Below are 18,995 nucleotides of genomic sequence, written 5' to 3'. Positions count from 1 at the left end.
GTGACACTTGCACCACAAAATTACCAGCCAAGGACCCTCACCAATAAGAGGGAGTCTAACCACCTACCTTTGACTGTCGATGGCTCTACCACTACCAAGTCATTTACCATCAATATCCTGGGGATCACCATTAAACAGAAGTTCAACTGGACTAGCCACATAAATACCAGGGCTACAAGGGCAGGTCAGAAGCTGGCCAGTGACTCATCTCCTGACACCCAAGGCCTTTCCATCTCCAAAGGCACAAGTCAGGAATCGCATTCTGTCCACTTGCCTAGCTGAGTGAAGTGCCCGCAGCTTCCAAGAAGGTTGACACCATCCAGGACAAACCTGCCAGCTTGTTCAGCCTCCCATCAACCACTCAAAACATGTATTCCCATCACCAGCGCACAATGACTGCAATGTGTACCGTCTACAGATGCACAGAAGTTACTCACCCAAGCAACTCCAATAGTACCTCCCAAAATCACAGCCTCTACAAGGGCAGCAGGTGTATGGGAACGCCACCATCTCCAGGTTCGTCTCCAAGTAGCACACTTTCTAACTTGGACATACATCACCATTGCTTTATCATAGCTGGGTCTAAATCCTGGAACTCCCTACCCAAAAACATTGTGGGAGTATCATCACCAGAGGACAGCCAAGGTTCAAGAAGGTGACTCACTACTACATTCTCCAGGGCAATTAGGGATGGGCAGTAAATGCTGGCCTTGCCAGTGGTGCTTGGGTTCTGAAAGTGAATTTTAAAAAGCTGACTTGCTAAGTACTTCCAAGACTTTCGGTTTATATCTCAGTGGACTGATTTCTGGGTTGAGAGGTTTGGTTGTCTTGTGGGGAAAAATTGAACAGGTTAGGCCTTTACTGTCTGAACTAATAATAATGAGAGGTGATCTCACTGAAATATAAAAGAATCTGAGGTGGCAATGGGATAGATGCTATGAGGCTATTTCCCATGGGTGGTGGTTTGTGGGAGAGTCTGGAACTAGTGGTCAAAGGTTAAGGATAAGGAGTTGACCACTCAAGACAGACAAGGAGGAAATTTTCTCAGAGCATTGTGTATTCATGTCTGAATAGATAGATTTCTGATCTTCAGGAGAATGAAGGATTATGGGGAAAACACTTCCTGTGCGAACGTCTTTGCCATTTTGCTTTTATTAGTAACACTCTATAAACAATGTGTGTTTGTAAAGTTCATTCTGCAGTATTTATTGAAACGTCCTTTAAGAGAACATTAACCATGGGAGTGCGGCAGTTAACAGCTCCAACAACCCAAGTTCAATCCTGTTGTCCAGTGATACCTGTGTGGAGTTTACAAGTTCTCCATGTGACTCAGATAGAAGGCTTGGATAGAGTGGATGTGGAGAGGATGTTTCCATTAGTAGGAGAGTCTAGCATCCAAGGGCACAGCCTCAGAATAAAGGGACGTCCCTTTAAAACTGAGATGAGGAGGAATTTCTTCAGCCAGACGGTGATGAATCTGTGGAATTCGTTGCCACAGAGGGCTGTGGAGACCAAGTCTGTATTTAAGGCAGAGATTGATAGGTTTTGATTGGTAAGGGGGTTAAGAGTTACGGGTAGAAGGAGGAGAATGGGGTTGAAAAAAATTCAGCCATGATTGAATGGCAGAGCAGATTCGATGGGCCGAATGGCCTAGTTCTGCTCCTATATTTTATGGGTGCTCTGGTTTCCTCATATATTCCAAAGATGTGTCCCTTGGTGAATTGACTGGTGTAAATTGCCTCTAGCATAGATGGGTGGCAAGTGTATCTGAAGGGGAATCTGGTGGGCATGCAAGTGGGAATATGTTGCAGGGGGACAAGGGGAATTGGACTGATGGGATTGCTTGGCTGAGATTGGCAAGGACTCGATGGGCTGAATCTCCTGCTCTGTCATAATAGATACAGAGATAAGTGGCTTCCTGTGCAGTGCGATGACTTTATATTGAGGCATAAAGAGGTGTTTTGATGCAAACACCTTCATTGTATCTAAGCGTATGGAAAACAAAGCCCTTCAGAGAGATTTTCCATGAAGACCCAGCTTTTCAAATGTGTTAAATAGAATTTGTGTGTGGGTGTCTCTTGTCTCTAATCTCGACACTACTGCTTAACACTTGAATAGAAAAGCAGGTTCATGATAACAGACACAGGTTTCATTTATCACAATATCCAAGAAAATTCCAAATTTGGAACAATATCATACTGTACATAAAATTTAATTTAGCAGCTATCTCGCTGCACTATCTTGGCAGACTGCCCAAGAGCAGCATGCAGCTATTGCCATGGTAACAAGTCTTTCAGAAGATCTGCCTGTTATTCTATTCATACTGGTTGCATTCTTTGTATTGTGTGCTGTATATGCAGGCTGGGCCTGAAGAATAAGTGGCATAAAAATCCCTAGTTAAGTTCTTTACCTTAAAATAATTATAAGAAAATAATTTAATTTTAAACAATTTAACTATAAAATTTCATTCTTTGAGTGTGGAGATGCTGCAAAAGGGGGTGTTTATGTCTCCAGTCCCTGAGCTGGTAATCATGAGGTGTCTCCTGAACCACAATGGTTCCACACTACTGAGTGGCCTTCTTAGACAGTGGGTGGTTAAGGGACAATCATGTTAGTGAGAGGCACGTAACAGATTACTTCAGTAAATGAAGGCAGGTTTCCTTCTGAAAATGCCACAGTTTTAAAGGGAGTACTGGACTTCACGTACATGTGTCTTTGAAGGTGGCTGACAAGTTGAGGAGGCAGTTAAAAAAGTATAAGAACCATAGCTTTGTAGCTAATGTCTTGGGGGAATTGTAACATAGTGGGGTGCATGTGATCAGATGCAGATGGGGAGGTGGTGGGGATAGAACATAGAACATAGAATAGTATGGCACAGGAACGGGACCTTCAGCCCACGATTCTGTGCCAAACTAATTAAGCTAATGATGCTTAATTAAACTAATCCCATCTGCCTGCATGGGGTCCATAGCCCTCCATTCTCTGCACATTCATGTGCCTATCTAAGAGCCTCTTAAATACCTCTATCGTATCTGCCTCCACACCACCCCTGGCAGCACATTCCAGGCACCCACTACTCTCTGTATAAAAAACTTGTCCCGCACATCTCCTTTGAACTTTCACCCCTCAACTTGAATGCATGCCCTCTAGTATTAGACACCTTAACTCTGGGGAAAAAGATACCGGCTGTCTACTCTATCTATGCCTTATAAACTTCTATCAGGTCTCCCCTCAGCCTCTGCCACTCCAGAGAAAACAACTGTAGTTTTCCAATCTCTCCTTATAGCCAATACTCTCTAATACAGGCAGCATGCTGATAAACCTGTCCTGCACCCTCTCCAAAGCCCCCACATCCTTCCTATAATGGGGTGACCAGAATTGACTGCAATACTCCATATGTGGCTAACCAGTTTTGTAAAGCTGCAACATAACTTCCTAACTCTTAACCTCAATGCCTCAACTAATAAAGGCAAGTATGCCATACATCCGGGAGAATTGGGGTGAGGTGTTGGGGGGAGAGGGGGAATTCTTTGTGTTTCATGAAGCCAGATACATCTTACTGAATTCAAGATATTAAGGAGGTGGAACAAGAGTTGGGGGTTGGTATGGGGTGCCACAGCCCACACAAGGCATGGGTTGGAATAATGATTTAACCTGCAGGTGTTACTGTGGGTGGTCAAGTTTCCCAGGCCTCTGGAAATCTGGGGATTTAAGTAAGGCAGCTTCATCTTCAAGAAGAGATCCTCCCTGCCCCAAATTACCCCACTCTGCTATTGACAAGATTATGGATTGGATCCCCACCTCGTGATTGGATCAGGGCTGGGGGACTGGAATTGAGAACTGCAGCTCCTCCCCATCCCTTCCAAACTGTGAATTGGACCAGTCTGCACTGAAATGGTTGACTGGAAGCTAAAACTCTCAGTTGGACCATCGTGGCCTAAACATTCATTGCAGAGTTTAAAATTCCACAACATGCAGGATACCTAAGACATCTTGGTTCCTGTTATGAAACCTCTCACCAACCACATACTCCTGCCCAGTGAAAATTCAGGCAATTTAGTACAAAAACATTGGAGAAAAAGGGAGAAGCATTGAATACTATCTTTGGCAGTGACAGCAACATCTCATGAGAGATACGTAAAACAGCAAGGAAGCTATTCTAAAACAATAGTTTTAACCCTGCCAAAACATTTAGGCCATTTCTAAGTACATAGTGCAGCAAGGATCTTGTCCATAGACTGAGTGCAGAGAAGATTCACTGGAATGGTATCAACCCTGAAAGATTCATATGGAGACAGTGCAGAAGCTGGAATTGTTCTCCTTCAAGCAGAGGTTATGTTTTATACAAGAAATCTAGGGGCGGAAGTGACAGATTGTAACCTGAAATGAACTGCCAGAAGGATTGGTGGATTCAATAGCAACTTTCCTAAAGGGCTTAGGTAAATAATTAAAGGGGAAAAAACATTCAAAATTCTACCCACCTTTTCCCTAAAAGAGATTCTCAGAGAGGGAAACAGTTGGTCAACAGAAACTACCTGGGTGCTCGAAGAAATGGAGAAAATAATGTACATTCTGTTGTACTGTTACATGCCATTGATTGCAGTTTCAGGGCCGAGCATTAACTTACGATGATTTTATACACCGAGTTATAGAGCAAACTCAAGTGATAAACTGCTTTTGAAGCTTCTTTACTCTTCATTCACTAGATATGAGTAACAAGGTCAACATTTAATGCCATAATTAATCACAAACTAAGTAAGTTACCATTTCAGAAGGCAGTTAAGACAAAGTCGAGTTTATTGTCATATACACAAGTACATGTATGCACAGGTGCAATGAAAAACTTACTTGCAGCAGCATCACAGGCACATAGCATCAGAGACACAACATTCACAAGATAAACATAAATTAAACACAATTTTTAAAAGAAAGAACACAATTAGAACAAAAAAAATCATTGTAGTGCAATGTGGCCATAGTGTTGCTATACTGAGGTAGTGATGAGGGTTGTGCAGGTTGGTTCAAGAGCCAAATGGTTGAAGGGAAGTAGCTGTTCTTGAACCTGGTGGTGTGGGACTTCAGGCTTCTGTACCTCCTGCCCAATGGTAGCTGCAAGAAAATGGCATGGCCCGGATGGTGGGGATCTTTGATGTTTCGGAAATAGGTCAATCTGGGCAGCAGACTACATTCCCAGAAGGACGTTAGTGAACCAGGTGACTTTTTACAATAGTTTAATTGTCATCGTTACTGATACCAATTCAGTAACTTAACCACTAAGTTACCCTGCCTCCCTTATTAGCCATGGCATTAACTGGAAGGCAAGGTTGGCCCAGAGCCTTCTTATTATATTACTACCATTTCTTCAATAGTATGTTAATTCTTCTACTCTACTGTGGAGCTGCATCCTGAAATTTTCTTTGGGGTGAAGCCATGAAACATATTGAATATTCTGATCAAGACCATGTGTAGGAGTTTTGAATGCTATTTCCAATTGGTTCCAGTCTGTGAAATTCTGCTTCAAGACAGCAATTCTGATTGCAGCATATAATTCAACTTCTACGTCTGTTGTTTGTGCCTTTATGAATAGCCATACATCACAGGCAGTGAATTGGCCCTGCATGATTGTGTAGAAATGCAAATCTCATCTACAAGGCATAATACACCAAATAAACACCACCATGTACAGAAGTAATTAGTTTCTATTATTGCCAACTCTACTTGCCTGGAAGTTCAACACAAAATAATACATTAAACTTAGAAAACACTAGACTTTCAGCACAAAATGGCTTTTTGTTTACCTCAAGACACACAAAATGCTGGAGGAACTCAGCAGGTCAGGTAGCATCAATAGAGGGAAATAAACAGTTGACATTTTGGGTCAAAACCCTCCATAGATGCTGCCTGATCTGCTGAGTTCCTCCAGCATTTTGTGTGCGTTGCCCCAGAGTCCAGCGTCTGCAGAATCTCTTGTGTCTCTATTCTTGTTTGGCGCTGGAAGCATGGCGACACTTGCGGGCTGCCCCCAGAACATACTACGCAAAGATGCATTTCACCGCGTGTTTTGATGTACATGTGACTAATAAAGAAATCTTATCTGATCTTGTTTACCTTAAATAGTTTTGCATTCTTCATCTGGGAGTGTGAGGGAGTTCTATGTTTTGTACAGTATTGATACCACTGTTGCTCAATGCACACAGATAAATAATGCACCTGACAAATATGAAACATTTTATCAAACTAAATGTAGATACTTTCTTGTTAATTCAGTCACCCAACACTCAGGCATCAACACTCGAATAAACAGGTGCTTTCAGATTGTGTCACCAGCCGAACACAACCTATGCTGTAAGCATATTGCTTTGCTCTCTGACCAGACAGCTTGAGGGGAAGAGCCATATTAAAGTGAAAACATGCTATGTGATCAGGTCCGTTATATGTGTAATTTCCGATTGCTTTTGAATGTAATTCAGTGATTGAAATTCAGCTGAATCTATTTTGGAGCCTCATCAAATGGGGAACTTGAAACTTTCAGAGAAAGATTAGGTTGGATTGCTATTGCAATTTAAGACTAATTAACTACATTATGGCTAACTCCATTAATAGGCTATCCTGAAGATTTTGAATATATTTCCTTATTCAAGACATGTCTACAGAAAATATAAAGATATTATTGTTGCAAATTCTGTTCAGCTGTACCTACAGTCACGTTCAGTGGTTTCAGCGTGTTTTATAGGAGTTGGTCACAATCCCCCATGTCTACTGTGACAGTAATGACAGCACAGTGGCACAGTTGGTAGAGCCACTGCCTCATAGCTCCAGTGACCCAGGTTCATTCCTGACCTTGAGTGCTGTCTGTAGGGAGTTTGTACATTCTCCCTTTGTCCGCACGCGTTTAAACCAAGTGCTTCAGTTTTGTGGGTTGGTAGGTTAATGGGTTACTGTAAATTGCCCACACTATAGTGTAGTGGTTAGCATAATGCTATTACAGTGCCAGCGACCAGGGTTCAATTCCGGCCACTGTCTGTAAGGAGTTTGTACGTTCTCCCTGTGTCTGTGTGGGTTTCCTCCGGGTGCACCAGTTTCCTCCCACATTCCAAAGACATATGGGTTAGGAAGTTATGGGCACGCTATGTTGGCACTGGAAACATGGCGACACTTGCGGGCTGCCCCCAGAACACACTACACAAAAGATGCATTTCACTGTGTGTTTCAATGTACATGTGACTAATAAAGATGTCTTATCTTATCTAGTGTGTAGGTGAGTGGTACAATCTGAGGGAATGGATGAGAGTGTGGGGAAAATAGAATTGGGTTAGTGTAGGATTGGTGTAAGTGGGTGATTGATGGTCAGCATGGACTCAGTGGGCTGAAGGGCCTGTTTCTATAAATAATGTAACACAGGGGTATAAAAGTAGATCCACCATGTGACCTGAACCAAAGATTCATGTAGACTGAATGTACCTTAGCAAAGTTGGACCAACAATTCCATTAAGAACCACTAAGGTGCTTTGTTTTCAGTATGGCACGTGAACCCACACTCACTCTTCTAGATAACAATCATCTTATTTATACAAAGTAGTAAACGAACTTGGACCATCTTTCCTTGTTGGTGGACTGCTGTTCCCATATTGTCAAAGTTGAACAATAGTTGAACAGAATATAAGAAACCAAATATTTACATTTTTACATGCTAGAACCATTTTGCTCTATCTGCATAGAGTTATAGAGCAATGGAGCAGAGACAGGCCCCTTGGCCCACCAGGTTTATGCTGACCATCTTTCTATACAAATCTCAGTAACCAGCACTTGGCGATTCAAGTGCTCATCCAGATGATTGTTCAATACTGTGAGAGTACCTGCCTCCTCCACCACCCTTGAAGCCATGCACTCCAAACTGCCACCACCCTCGTATGTAAAAAATCTTTCTCAGATCTTCTCTAAAGTTCTTCCCCGTCACTTTAAATCTGGTCTCAGACACCTCTGCCACAGGAAAAGGTTTCTTACTATCTACACTATCCATTGACTGGAAAACACTTTAAATACGTCCTGAAGTCAAGAACTGTGCAAAATAAATGCAGGCTCTTACTTTATTTCTTTCCCTTTAGCATCCAAATACCTTAGGATCCACTGACAATGTTGAGTTCAGCTGAATAAAGTCATCTCAGTCAAAATACGTGTAATGATTAGAGTGTTTAACTATCTTTTATTGTCTCCAGAGAACTGTTCAGACAGCCTTATCCCAATTATAATCCATGTCTCCAAGACCATTTGACATTTGAATTTAACTCAATGTTATCATCTCTAACACATCTTAAATAGCAAGTTCCACATGGCAGCAGAGTCAGAGGTTCTCAAACACAGGAATTATACTGTTGTCAAATATTTGGTTGACCATTTTAATCATTTATTCATTTTTGAGGATTAGGGTGTCGCTTGCAAAGCCAAGATTTATTGCACATCCCTGATTGCCCTTGAGAAGGTGGATGTGAGCTGCTTTCTTGAAATTAAATCCAGCAATGATAAAGGACTGATGAAATACTTCCAAGTCAGGATGGTGTACAGCTTGCAGGGAAAGTGCTAGTGGTGGTGTTCTATGCACCTGAAGTCCTTGGTGCTCGAAGCCACAGGTTTGGGAGGTGGTGTTAGAGTAGCCCCGGCAATAACTACAGTGCATTTTATAAATGGTGCAAACTGCTACCAGTGGTGGAGAGAATGAATACTTAGGGTATTAATTCTACTAGTGGTGGAGGGAATGAATACTTACGGTGGTGAACAGGCTGCCTTGCCTTGAATGGTTTTGAGCTTCTTGGAGATACACTCATTCAGGCAAGTGGAGAGCACTGCATCACATTCCTAACTTGTATCTTGTCCATGTAAGAAAGGTGCTGTTGTGACAGGATGTGAGTCATTCACCACAGGATACTTCGTCCCTGACCTGCCCTTGTAGCCATGGTATTTATGAAGCTTGTCTTGTTGACTTTCTGGTCAATGATGGCCTGGTCCCTGCAGGATGCTGATGGTGGGGGACTCATCCGATGGTAATACCACTGAGTATCGAGCGTAGATGATTAGACTCTCTCCAGTGGGAGATGGTCATTGTCTGGCACTTTCGTGGCACAAATGTTACACAAATTCTGCACACAGGCATAGTCTGCTTCATTTGCTGACGAGTTACAAATGGAATTGAACATTGTGAGATCGTCAGTGAACATGCCCACTTCAGTCCTTGCAATGGAAGGAGCTGATTAGTTTTTTACCACTTGTTAGTACTGTTGACAACACCTTCCATCAGTTTACAGTTACGTCTTTGTAACCACACTGAAACTGCTTGGCTAGAGGTGCAGCTAGTTCTGTAGCGCGGGTCTCTAGTACTACAACTGGGATGTTGTCCAGTTCCATAGCCTTTGCTAAATCCAGTGCTTTCAGCTGTTTCTTGATGTCATGTGGAGTGAACTGTATTGGTGACAACCGGCTTCTGAGATACAGGTTTCAGGGGAAAACTAAGGTAGATCTCTGACCCAGCATGGTCACGAATATCTCAGCCTGGTCCTTAGCTCTCACAGGTTAGGCCCAGACACCATTACAGATGGTGATATTCTTGGAGTCACCTGCTTAACATGCACTCTACCACCATGCACTTCTAATTTTGGCAAGATTGCAGAGCTTTGATCTGATCCATTGTTAGTGAGATCACTTAGCTCTATCCATCGCATGCTGATTTTGATGTATAGCATGAATGTGGTCCTCTGTTGTGCTTCACTGGGTTGGCACTCAGTTTAGGTACACCAGGTACTGCTCCCAGCAACACCTTCCGCTATCCTCTTTGAACCAGGGTTCAATGAACTTCCTTTGGCCACTTTTAGTGTGAGATGCCAGGGCAAGAGATATTGTAATTGGTGAATTCAGGGGGTGAAACATACTCGGTGGTGCTCACTGTTGTTTTGCCATGTCCTAGTTTGATAGTAATGGCAGTGCGAAGGAGGTGTGGGCTATAACATCACAGATTATGGTGGAGTTCACTTCTGCTGCTGATGGTGCAGAGCACCTCATGGATGCTTAGTTTTGAGCTGCCAGATTGGTTATGAGTCCATCTCATTTAGCATAATCATAGAATCACACAACGCAATGGAGGAGCCTTCAGGGTGAAGACAGAACTTTGTCTCCACACAGACAGTGCAGTGGTCACTTCTCTTGTTGCTATCATGGACAGATCTATCTGGTGCAGATGGGGAGTGGAACTTCTTGTGTATTATGTCAGCTGTGTCTATCCAGGCTGGCAGTGGTTATTTTATAATGCCGCCCAAGCCTTGTAGTTGATTGTGTTTGGCGTTGAGTCGCTTAGTACAGAATATTTGGCTTCTTTCCTGCTGGTGGTGAAATGTCAAGTCCAATGAAGCTTCTGGCAATAGTTTTGTGTTTGCTTTCTTGGGCGTCCCAACTCACCTTAGAATTACAGCAATGAGAATACTTTGAAACCAGAAGGATTGAAAACTAAACAAATACAAAGGGAATACAAAAATAGGATGTAATAAGAATGCCACAAAGGACCTTGAACAGAAAAAATGCATTTGCAGCCTGTCGAGGTATGTACCGCTACCTCTCCACCAGAAATATTCACCAATCCTGGTACTTGTACTAGAAACAGGTACGTTATAAAGACAGCAATTCTCACCTTGTATTTCAGGTTCCATAAACTCATTCAATGCATTTGGCCACTGCTTAGTATCAGCAGGAAATCATTTTGATCCTTGATGTAATAACTGCATGTAGTCACTAAAGATAAAATTTCTCTTGCTCCTTTGTTATTGTAAAGCTCACTAATGTTTAATAAATTGTTCTGTTTAAGGTATCTGTGTATGATCCTGCTGACGATCATTATCAGACCATTGCTCCAGATGCGTTTAACACCATCTACATCAGTCCAAGGAACTGCGGCTATCCGTGTCCAGGTATGGCATTTAAAGTCCTGTCACACAACATGGCAATAATTTCATGTCAAAGGCAAATCAATTTCAAGCTAGTTATAGCTTTTGGAGAAACAAAGGACTGCAGATGCTGGAATCTAGATGAAAACCATGATGATGCTGGAGGAACTTAGCAGGCCAGGCAGCATCCATGGAGAAAAGCAGGCAGTCAACATTTCAGGTCAGGACCCTTCTTCAGGATGCTAGCTTAGCTTTTAATTTAAGTTACAACTTTGTTAACTTGATGTTATCCTGCTCTTTTTCCAACAAGCATACATAACCTTGTGGTGTTATCTACACCTTTATCACTTGCTGGTACTGATTTCACATAGCATGACAGAATGACTGCAAGGAGAGGTAACCAATTACAGGTGACTGCAAACCAATACTAGTATTGTGTTAGGTAGACAGATCTAAGTGTGTTCACAGAATAAAAGCCACAGCTGTCAATTGATTGACCCATATCCTGAGAAGATTAGCTCTCCATGGCCACTTTTAGTTTAAGTTGTCAGGGCTAGAGACCTTGTAAATGGCATTTCAGGGGGTGAACCTTATCTGTTAGCACTCACTGTTATCTTGCCAGATCTTTTTCATGCAATGCCACGGAAACCAATATAAATCTTGTTAACAGTGTTTCGCAGCATGCATCTGACATTATGGTTAGCAGGCATTTAACTATATTGGCAGAGGCACAGAATATAGAGCAGAGAGGTAATGCAGGACGGTGGACAGTGTACATGGAGAGCATCCTGACTGGTTGCATTACCACCTGGTATGGAGGCTCCACAGGATCGTAAGAGGCTGCAGAGGGTTGTAGACCCAGCCAGCTCCATCATGGACACAACTCTCCCCACCATTGAGGACATCTTCAAAAGGAGGTGCCTCAAGAAGGTGGCATTTATCATTAAGAACCCTCACTATCTGGGACATCCCCTCTTATTATTACCATCAGGGAGGAGGTACAGGAGCCTGAAGACCCACACTCAATAATTTAGGAACAGTTTCTTCCCCTCTGCCATCAGATTTCTGAACAGTCCATGAACCCATGAACACTACCTTATTACCCTTTTTCTTTGCACTATTTATTTTTGTAATTTATAGATTTTTATGTCTTTGCACTATACTGCTGCCACAAAACGAAAAATTTCACGTCATAGGTCAGTAGTAATAAATCTGATTCTGATTCTGTATACAACACTAGTTAGGCTGCAGCTTGACTTCCGCCTACAGACCTGGTTACCACATGTCAGGAAATACGTGATTGCACTGGAGAGGGGGCAGAGACGATTTATGAGGATGTTGCCAGAACCAGAAAATCGTAGCTATGGGGAAAGATTAGATAAGCTAAGCTTGTTCCTTTTGGAAGAGTGGAGGCTGAGGGGAAATTTAATGGAGGTGTATAATATGGTAAGGGGCCTTAACTTATTTCCCTTAGCAAGGAGGCAGAGATTTAAAGTAATTGGTAGAAGGAGTAGAGGGGAGATAAAGATTTTTTTTCATCCAGGGGGTCGTAGGGACTCACTACCAAACCTAATAAGTATTTGGATGAGTACTCAAAGAGCTATGACCTTCAGGGTTTACAAACATGGTGCTGGAAGGTGGGATCAGGCTGACACTGAACAATGGGCTGAATGGCCTCCATCTTAAGTTTTCTTTCATTCTATGGTTCTTTATTTCTCAGTAATGTCATCAAATTTATTGTCCTGAAGAATGTCCCTTTACTTGTCCAAACATCAGCTACCCACCACCATCTGGAAACAGCTGTACCTGAGTGATCACACTGCATTTCCAATGCAATCTGCTACCCTTCCTTTCGTCTTCTTTTCCAAACGTGACAGGTAGAGGAATTCCCATTGGGAAAACCATTCGTGCAAGCAACCATGTTGAGAAAAACGTTGAACAACTGGCACAAATAATTCTAAGACCAGTAAAAAAAAAATGAGATAAAATTGGTTTAGAAATGCCTGGACGCATATTTCTAGTATGAATGCCCCCTTTCCTTATGCTTTGAACCAACTGGCAATCTTGGGTATCCATTTCACATTCTTTACATTAGACTTTCTGCAATGTTGAATAACTAGGAAAGAATAGGTCCCCTCAGAGACCAGAGGGGTAATGTACATATGTGTGAAACCAGGGGATATAAGTGAGATCCTAATTGAATATTTCTCATCATAATGCGCCAGGGAGAAAGAAGTGGAGACTGAAAAGTTAAGGGAGAGGTATGCTGATATTCTGGAGCACATCTGTATCAGTGTTGGAAATATTGTGGCATACTAGGATAGATAAATACTAGGGATTGATGGGATATAACCCTGGATGCAAAGCCAAGCAAAGAAGGAGATTACTGGGGTTCTGACAAAGATTTGTTCTCTGAAGGTATAAGAAGATTGGAGGATAGCTAATGTTGTCCTCTTGTTCAAAAAGGGCAGTAGAGATAAGCCCAGTAGGGAAGTTGTTGGAGAAGATTCTGAGGGACAGGATTTATGTTCACTTGGAAAGGCAGGGATTGATGAGGAGGAGTCAGAATGGTTTCCTGCATTTCTCACAAATCTGACTGTTTCTTGAGGAGGTAACTAGGAAAACTGATGAAGACAGAGCAGTAGACATGGCTTACATAAATTTTAGTAAGGCTTTTCACAAGGTCCCATGTGGTAAGCTGGTCCAGAAAGTTAAGGCACAAGGGATCTGAGGCATGTTGGCAAACTGGATCCAAAATTGGCTTGGTGATAAGAGGCAGTGTGTAGTGGAGGATGGATGTTTAATCAGACTGGAAAACTGTGATTAGTGGTGTACTGCAGAGGTCGGTGTTGGAACCTTTGTTGACTTGGATGATATTCTAGGAGGTATGATTACTAAGTTTGCAGATGACACAAAAATTGGGGGAATCCTAAATAACAAAGAAGGTTGTCCAAGGATACAGTGGGACATAGATCAGCTGGAAAGTTGAGTGGACAGTGGCAGCTGGAATTTAATCCAGAACAGTGCGAGGTAATGCATTCTGGGAGGTCACATTCTGGTAGGACATATAGAGTGAATGCAGGGGCCTTCAGAGCATTGATGTGCCGAGATACTTCGGGGTGCTAGTCCATAGTTCCCTGATAGTGGTGACACAGGTGTGTAGGGTAGTGAAAAAGACATTTGGTATGCTTGTCTTCATAGGCTCAGGCATTGTGTACATGAAAACATAAGAGGTGCTGGAATCTGGAGCAAAAAAATGAGCTGCTGGAGGAACTCAGCAGGTCAGGCAGCATCTGTGGAGGGAAATGGACAGATGGCGTTTCATGAGTTGGAGCGTGCTGCAATTGTACTAAACATTGGTTAGACTGCACTTAGAGTATTGTGTACATTTTTGGTTGCCGCATTACAGGAAGAATGTGGTAACAATAGAGAGAGTGCAAGAGGGATTCACCAGAATGTTGCCTGGAATGGAAGGATGTAGTTATAAGGAGAGATTGGCTAGGCTGGGTTTATCCTCAATGGAATGTAGGAGGCTGAGGGGTGGCCTTTAGAGGTTTATAAAATTATTAGGGTCATAGATACGATAGATAGAGCATTTTTTTCCCATGGCAGGTGAGTCTAGATGACAGCGGAAAAATTTGAAGGAGACCTGAGGAGTAAGTTTTCCACACAGAGAGTGGTGGTTATCTGGAACGAGTTGCCAGAGAAGGTGGTGGAGGCAGATACAATTACAACATTTAAAAAGCATTTGGACCGGTACTTGGATAGGAAAGGAGCAGGGAGGGATACAGGCCTAATGCAGGCAAATGGGATTAGTGTAGAAAGGCATCATGGTTGGCATGGACAAAATAGGTCGAAAGAGCCCGTTTCTGTGCTGTAGGATTCTACGAATAGTGGGAAGTTGCAGGAGTACTCAAATAGGCTCAAATCAATACTCAAACAAGGCATCTACTTAATAGAGGAAGGCCAATCCACTGCAGCTTATCCAATCTATTGGAAAATAGTGGAATGCAGAGGTGATGCATGCACTTCAGGTGGAGAAGTCCTCCTACCCAAACACCAACTGCCAATTCAATATTGCTGTAAGAAAATCTAGGCTTTCAGCTGTATCAGCATGTAAAACAATAGATCATGGGATAAGTCGTTAGTTATGTATACGTGTTATAATTATACATTAATAAACTGTGTTTCCTCTTTTTTTTTAGGGTCGAGGATGACCTGTGTGTATCACCAGGACCCCTATAGTAACGCAGGAGGACAAATTGTGCTGGGGATGCTTGCTGGGGTTGTCACGGGCACCATGCTGAGATCACTCATGTGGGCACCATGTTGGTTCTAAAATGATGTTGTTGTTAAGACAATAACTTGTGCATTGCTGGACAAATGTAGGGGGCTTTAGTTATACAAATTCTTTGGGCATAATTAGAAATGAAGTAATTAGTCAGTATTTTGGTTTCAAATCAAAATAAAAACTAAATTCCTAATGTACAACAGGAAAAGTTATTTTTACAGTTTTGTGCAGAGCATTAGACATATGCTGCAAGTAAAGCATTTCCTTTGCACAAAATTAGCTTCAATTTCTTTTGTTCAACTAACAGAAGCCCCTTTTGTTTAGGTATTTAATAATCCACAACGATGTCACTATATGTTGCGTTGTTTGGTATTATTTTACCAATTTATTTCAACCTCCTGAGTTTGCACAGGCTATGGCCCAACTTTGACCAAGAAGGTTGATGGTTTCTTCCAGCACTCGAGCCTGACGTTAAGAGGACCCTTGGGTTTTTCCATTGGATGTCCCTGTTGCTAAGCATGTGATCTCCATATTAGGATGGCTGACTTTGGTCATTCAGCATTGTGAGAGGCCCATCAATCCAGAATACTCTCATTCAAATTTACAACGTTACTTACTGAGCTCCGGTTGGAAGGTGTCCATGCCTGTGTTTGAAGATGCAGCAGCAGAGCTTTGTTTTGTTAGTTCTGTGCAAGAGCTGAATTGCAATGGTTTGGACATAAAGTAGGTGTCCACCAGTATGAGCGTAGGTCCAGCAAGACAAATTAGTCATTCAAGCGTATCTGAAATTGCTTGAATTTGTCCCAATACAACCTTTGTCTTAGCTGTGTTTGTTCCTTGAAATAAAGTGTTATCAGAAAAACTTACAGGACTAATCATTCCTTTGTGCATACAAAACCGTTTTCCATTTTCAACTATAAGTTTCCTTCACCTGTCACATTAGGTTGTTATGTCTCAACCTATCGAGAAACTCCCTTTGTTCCACCCATCTCCTTCCCCCACTTTCTCTGCTGCCTATACTAACTTGCTTCTCTCCTTTCCCACTTTCTGATGAAGGCTCCCAGACCTCAGATATCAGCTGTTTCTCTTCCTGACCTGCTGAGTGTTTCCAGCAATTTTGTTTTTATTTCAGATTTCCAGCATCTGCAGTTTTTTTTTGGATTTTCTTAAGTTTTGCTGCATCCTATTCGAGGGGACATATCAGAAATATACTTGAGATAGGGATACAGGAACACTGTCATTGATGCCGGTTTTCCTCCTGGCTGATGCCATTGGGATTGGTGTAGGAGGGGGTGGGTTTTAAAGAACATCTGCCATAAGGCTGCAAGGTTTTGGCTTGCTTCCTGATTCCCTCTCTCCAATCTCCAGTGGTCATTCTGCAGCTGTCGGCACCAGATTTCTAGAGCTGCACTTCCCATGGGTGACCAAAGTCATTGACAGAATAAACTGGAAGCAAGAAAATATGATTGGTCTTTCGTCTTAATGAAATGCTACTGCATTTCCCCAGGAAAGGTTGCAGAGATCTGAATTAACAGGTTTCTGCCTTCTTTCCAATGTCCAGGGAATTGTCCAGGCAAAATTAAGAGGAAAACCTATCCTAATTACTCCAGAACTAGATAGTATGAGGTGATCTTTCCACAATGTTGCAGTGATTAAATATTCTTTCTTCTGGTGATTTGCCGATAATCTCTTTAGAGAGATTTACTCAAAGTGAGAATTTAGGGAAATCAGTTTAGTTCCATGTGTTACTGGACTGGTCTTTGACATTAACTTTGTCAAAAATCGATTTCTAAGGTCTTGGAAACCACCCTAGCAAAGCTGAAGATTTGTTTTTGATTTCCACAAATAGCTTTAACTTGCAATGAATCCATCATAACAAAAGAGCAACTTTTGCCTCCAACGGTCAATGGAAATAATTTTTAGAAATTGGAAAAGATGCAAATTATTGCACAATGTCAAAGTTGCCTTGTTGGCGCCGGAAGAGTGGCAACACTTGTGGGCTGCCTCCAGCACACATTCTCAGTAACGCAAAAAGACGCATTTCACTCTGTGTTTTGATGTACATGCAACTGATAAATAAACACCTTATCTTAACATCTTATCTAATTACCCTTCAAAATGTGCATCAGAAAAATGCTTAAATGCCACTGATTGAAATGCATTTTTCAGTATTAGGATTGTGCAAATGAGTTAGTCTGAACTGAAGTTTTCTGAGGAAAGTATATACACCCTCATTATTAGTCTTATGTCATTGTGCGGTTATTTTTACTTTATAATCATCAACAGAAATCTGATCAGGTAGTTTTCCGTGATCCAGTCATATTGATCTTACTATTAAGCCTTTTGCCCAAACAAGTCTCCACCCACTAAAATGGTAGCTCTCCTTAAATGTAATCTGCTCCTCCAACCCTCCTCCAGTTCCATTGATTCAGGTGCTTCTTATTATTGAAAGAAAATACTTAGGCACTGCAATAATGAAAGTAATTCTTCACATGCAATTTTGGACATTATAAAAAGAACCTTTCTCACTGACTCCTGCACTGCATTTTCTGTTCATTTGAATTGATTTTTATGGCATAAGTATGTGACATTAAAATTTTAAAAAAGCTCCCCAAGAGCAGGTTTCAAAATGCACCGTGTACCAGACATACCTGAATGATAATTGAATAAGTGCAGTTTAAACTACTTGCCTAAAGGTAAAATACTTATCATTCTCGTTTTGCCATAATTGTTTATGCTGACGTACACAGATTTTTACATTAACTGATTTTGGTTGGAAGCGTGTGGACGTAACTTGATGTCAACAAAATGGGTGAATGTTTTTTCATTGAATGCAAGGAGAGGACTTTAGATCACATATTCAATTCTTGATCCAGGTAGGTCCTTATTACTGTGTACCATGCTCACATAGATTAGAGTCACATAGTAAAATGAGGGACCATTATCACTAAATAAAGAAAGAAGGAGCAAAAATTACAATTTTGTCATAGAGTCATAGAGTAAAACAGCGCGGATACGGGCCCTTTGGCCCAACAAGTCCTTGCTGACCATGGTGCCCATCCATCTAGTCTCAATTTCCTGCACTCATCCAGTATCTCTCCAAGCCCCACCCCTCCATGTACCTATCCAAGTGCTTCTTAAATGATACTATTATACCTGCCTCAACCACTTCCTCTGGCAGCTCGTTCCATATACTCACCACCCTCTGTGTGAAAAAGTTGCCCCTCAGGTCCCTTTTAAACCTTTCTCCTCTCACTCTAAATCTATGCCCCGTAGTTTTGTACTCCCCTATCCTGGGGCAAAGACTGTTACTGTCCACCTTATCTATGCCCCTCATGATTTTATAAGCCTCTATAAGGTCACCCCTCATTCTCCTATGCTCCATGTCTGTATTTCTGTACAAGTTCTGTTCACTTGAAGATCTTCAGACATATAGTTTGCTGGTGTGTTAATTGGCTGCTGTAAATTACCCTTTATTTAAGAAGGCAGCTGGAGAATCAGGATGGAGCTGATGATCACATGAGAGAGAATGGGCCACCAGGAAGTGTGAGGGAAACGGCCTGTTGGAATTGCTGTAAGAACTGGCTCAATGGACTGAATGGCCTTCTTCCATGTTGTAAAAAAGTGTTGAAGTATGTGTATACAACAATTAAAGCAAAAGAGCACAAGATGAAAATCATTTAAATCTGGATGTTACATGATGGACTTTGTGGTCAGGGTAAGCAATGGTGTTCAATGTTTAGGTCAAAGACCTAACAATTGCTATGGTGCAAATTTGA

At 41.9% G+C, this 18,995-nt stretch overlaps 1 protein-coding gene across 1 annotated transcript in view; it reads left to right on the top strand.

The window, feature by feature from the left end:
- The window catches only part of plekhb1 (pleckstrin homology domain containing B1), a 68,487-nt gene extending 53,200 nt beyond the window's left edge, over window positions 1-15,287 (top strand). The window contains exons 6-7 of the mRNA XM_052026518.1: window positions 10,847-10,949; window positions 15,131-15,287. Of these exons, the coding sequence (XP_051882478.1) occupies window positions 10,847-10,949; window positions 15,131-15,264 (237 nt within the window). The 3' untranslated portion in view covers window positions 15,265-15,287. The remainder of the gene's footprint in view (window positions 1-10,846; window positions 10,950-15,130) is intronic.
- The last annotated feature ends 3,708 nt before the right edge of the window (window positions 15,288-18,995 follow it).

The sequence above is a fragment of the Pristis pectinata genome, chromosome 11 (genome assembly GCF_009764475.1).
Source record: "Pristis pectinata isolate sPriPec2 chromosome 11, sPriPec2.1.pri, whole genome shotgun sequence".
NCBI classification, from domain to species: domain Eukaryota; kingdom Metazoa; phylum Chordata; class Chondrichthyes; order Rhinopristiformes; family Pristidae; genus Pristis; species Pristis pectinata.
The sequence above is the reverse complement of the archived record's forward strand: the minus strand, read 5'-3'. Positions and strand labels throughout refer to the sequence as shown.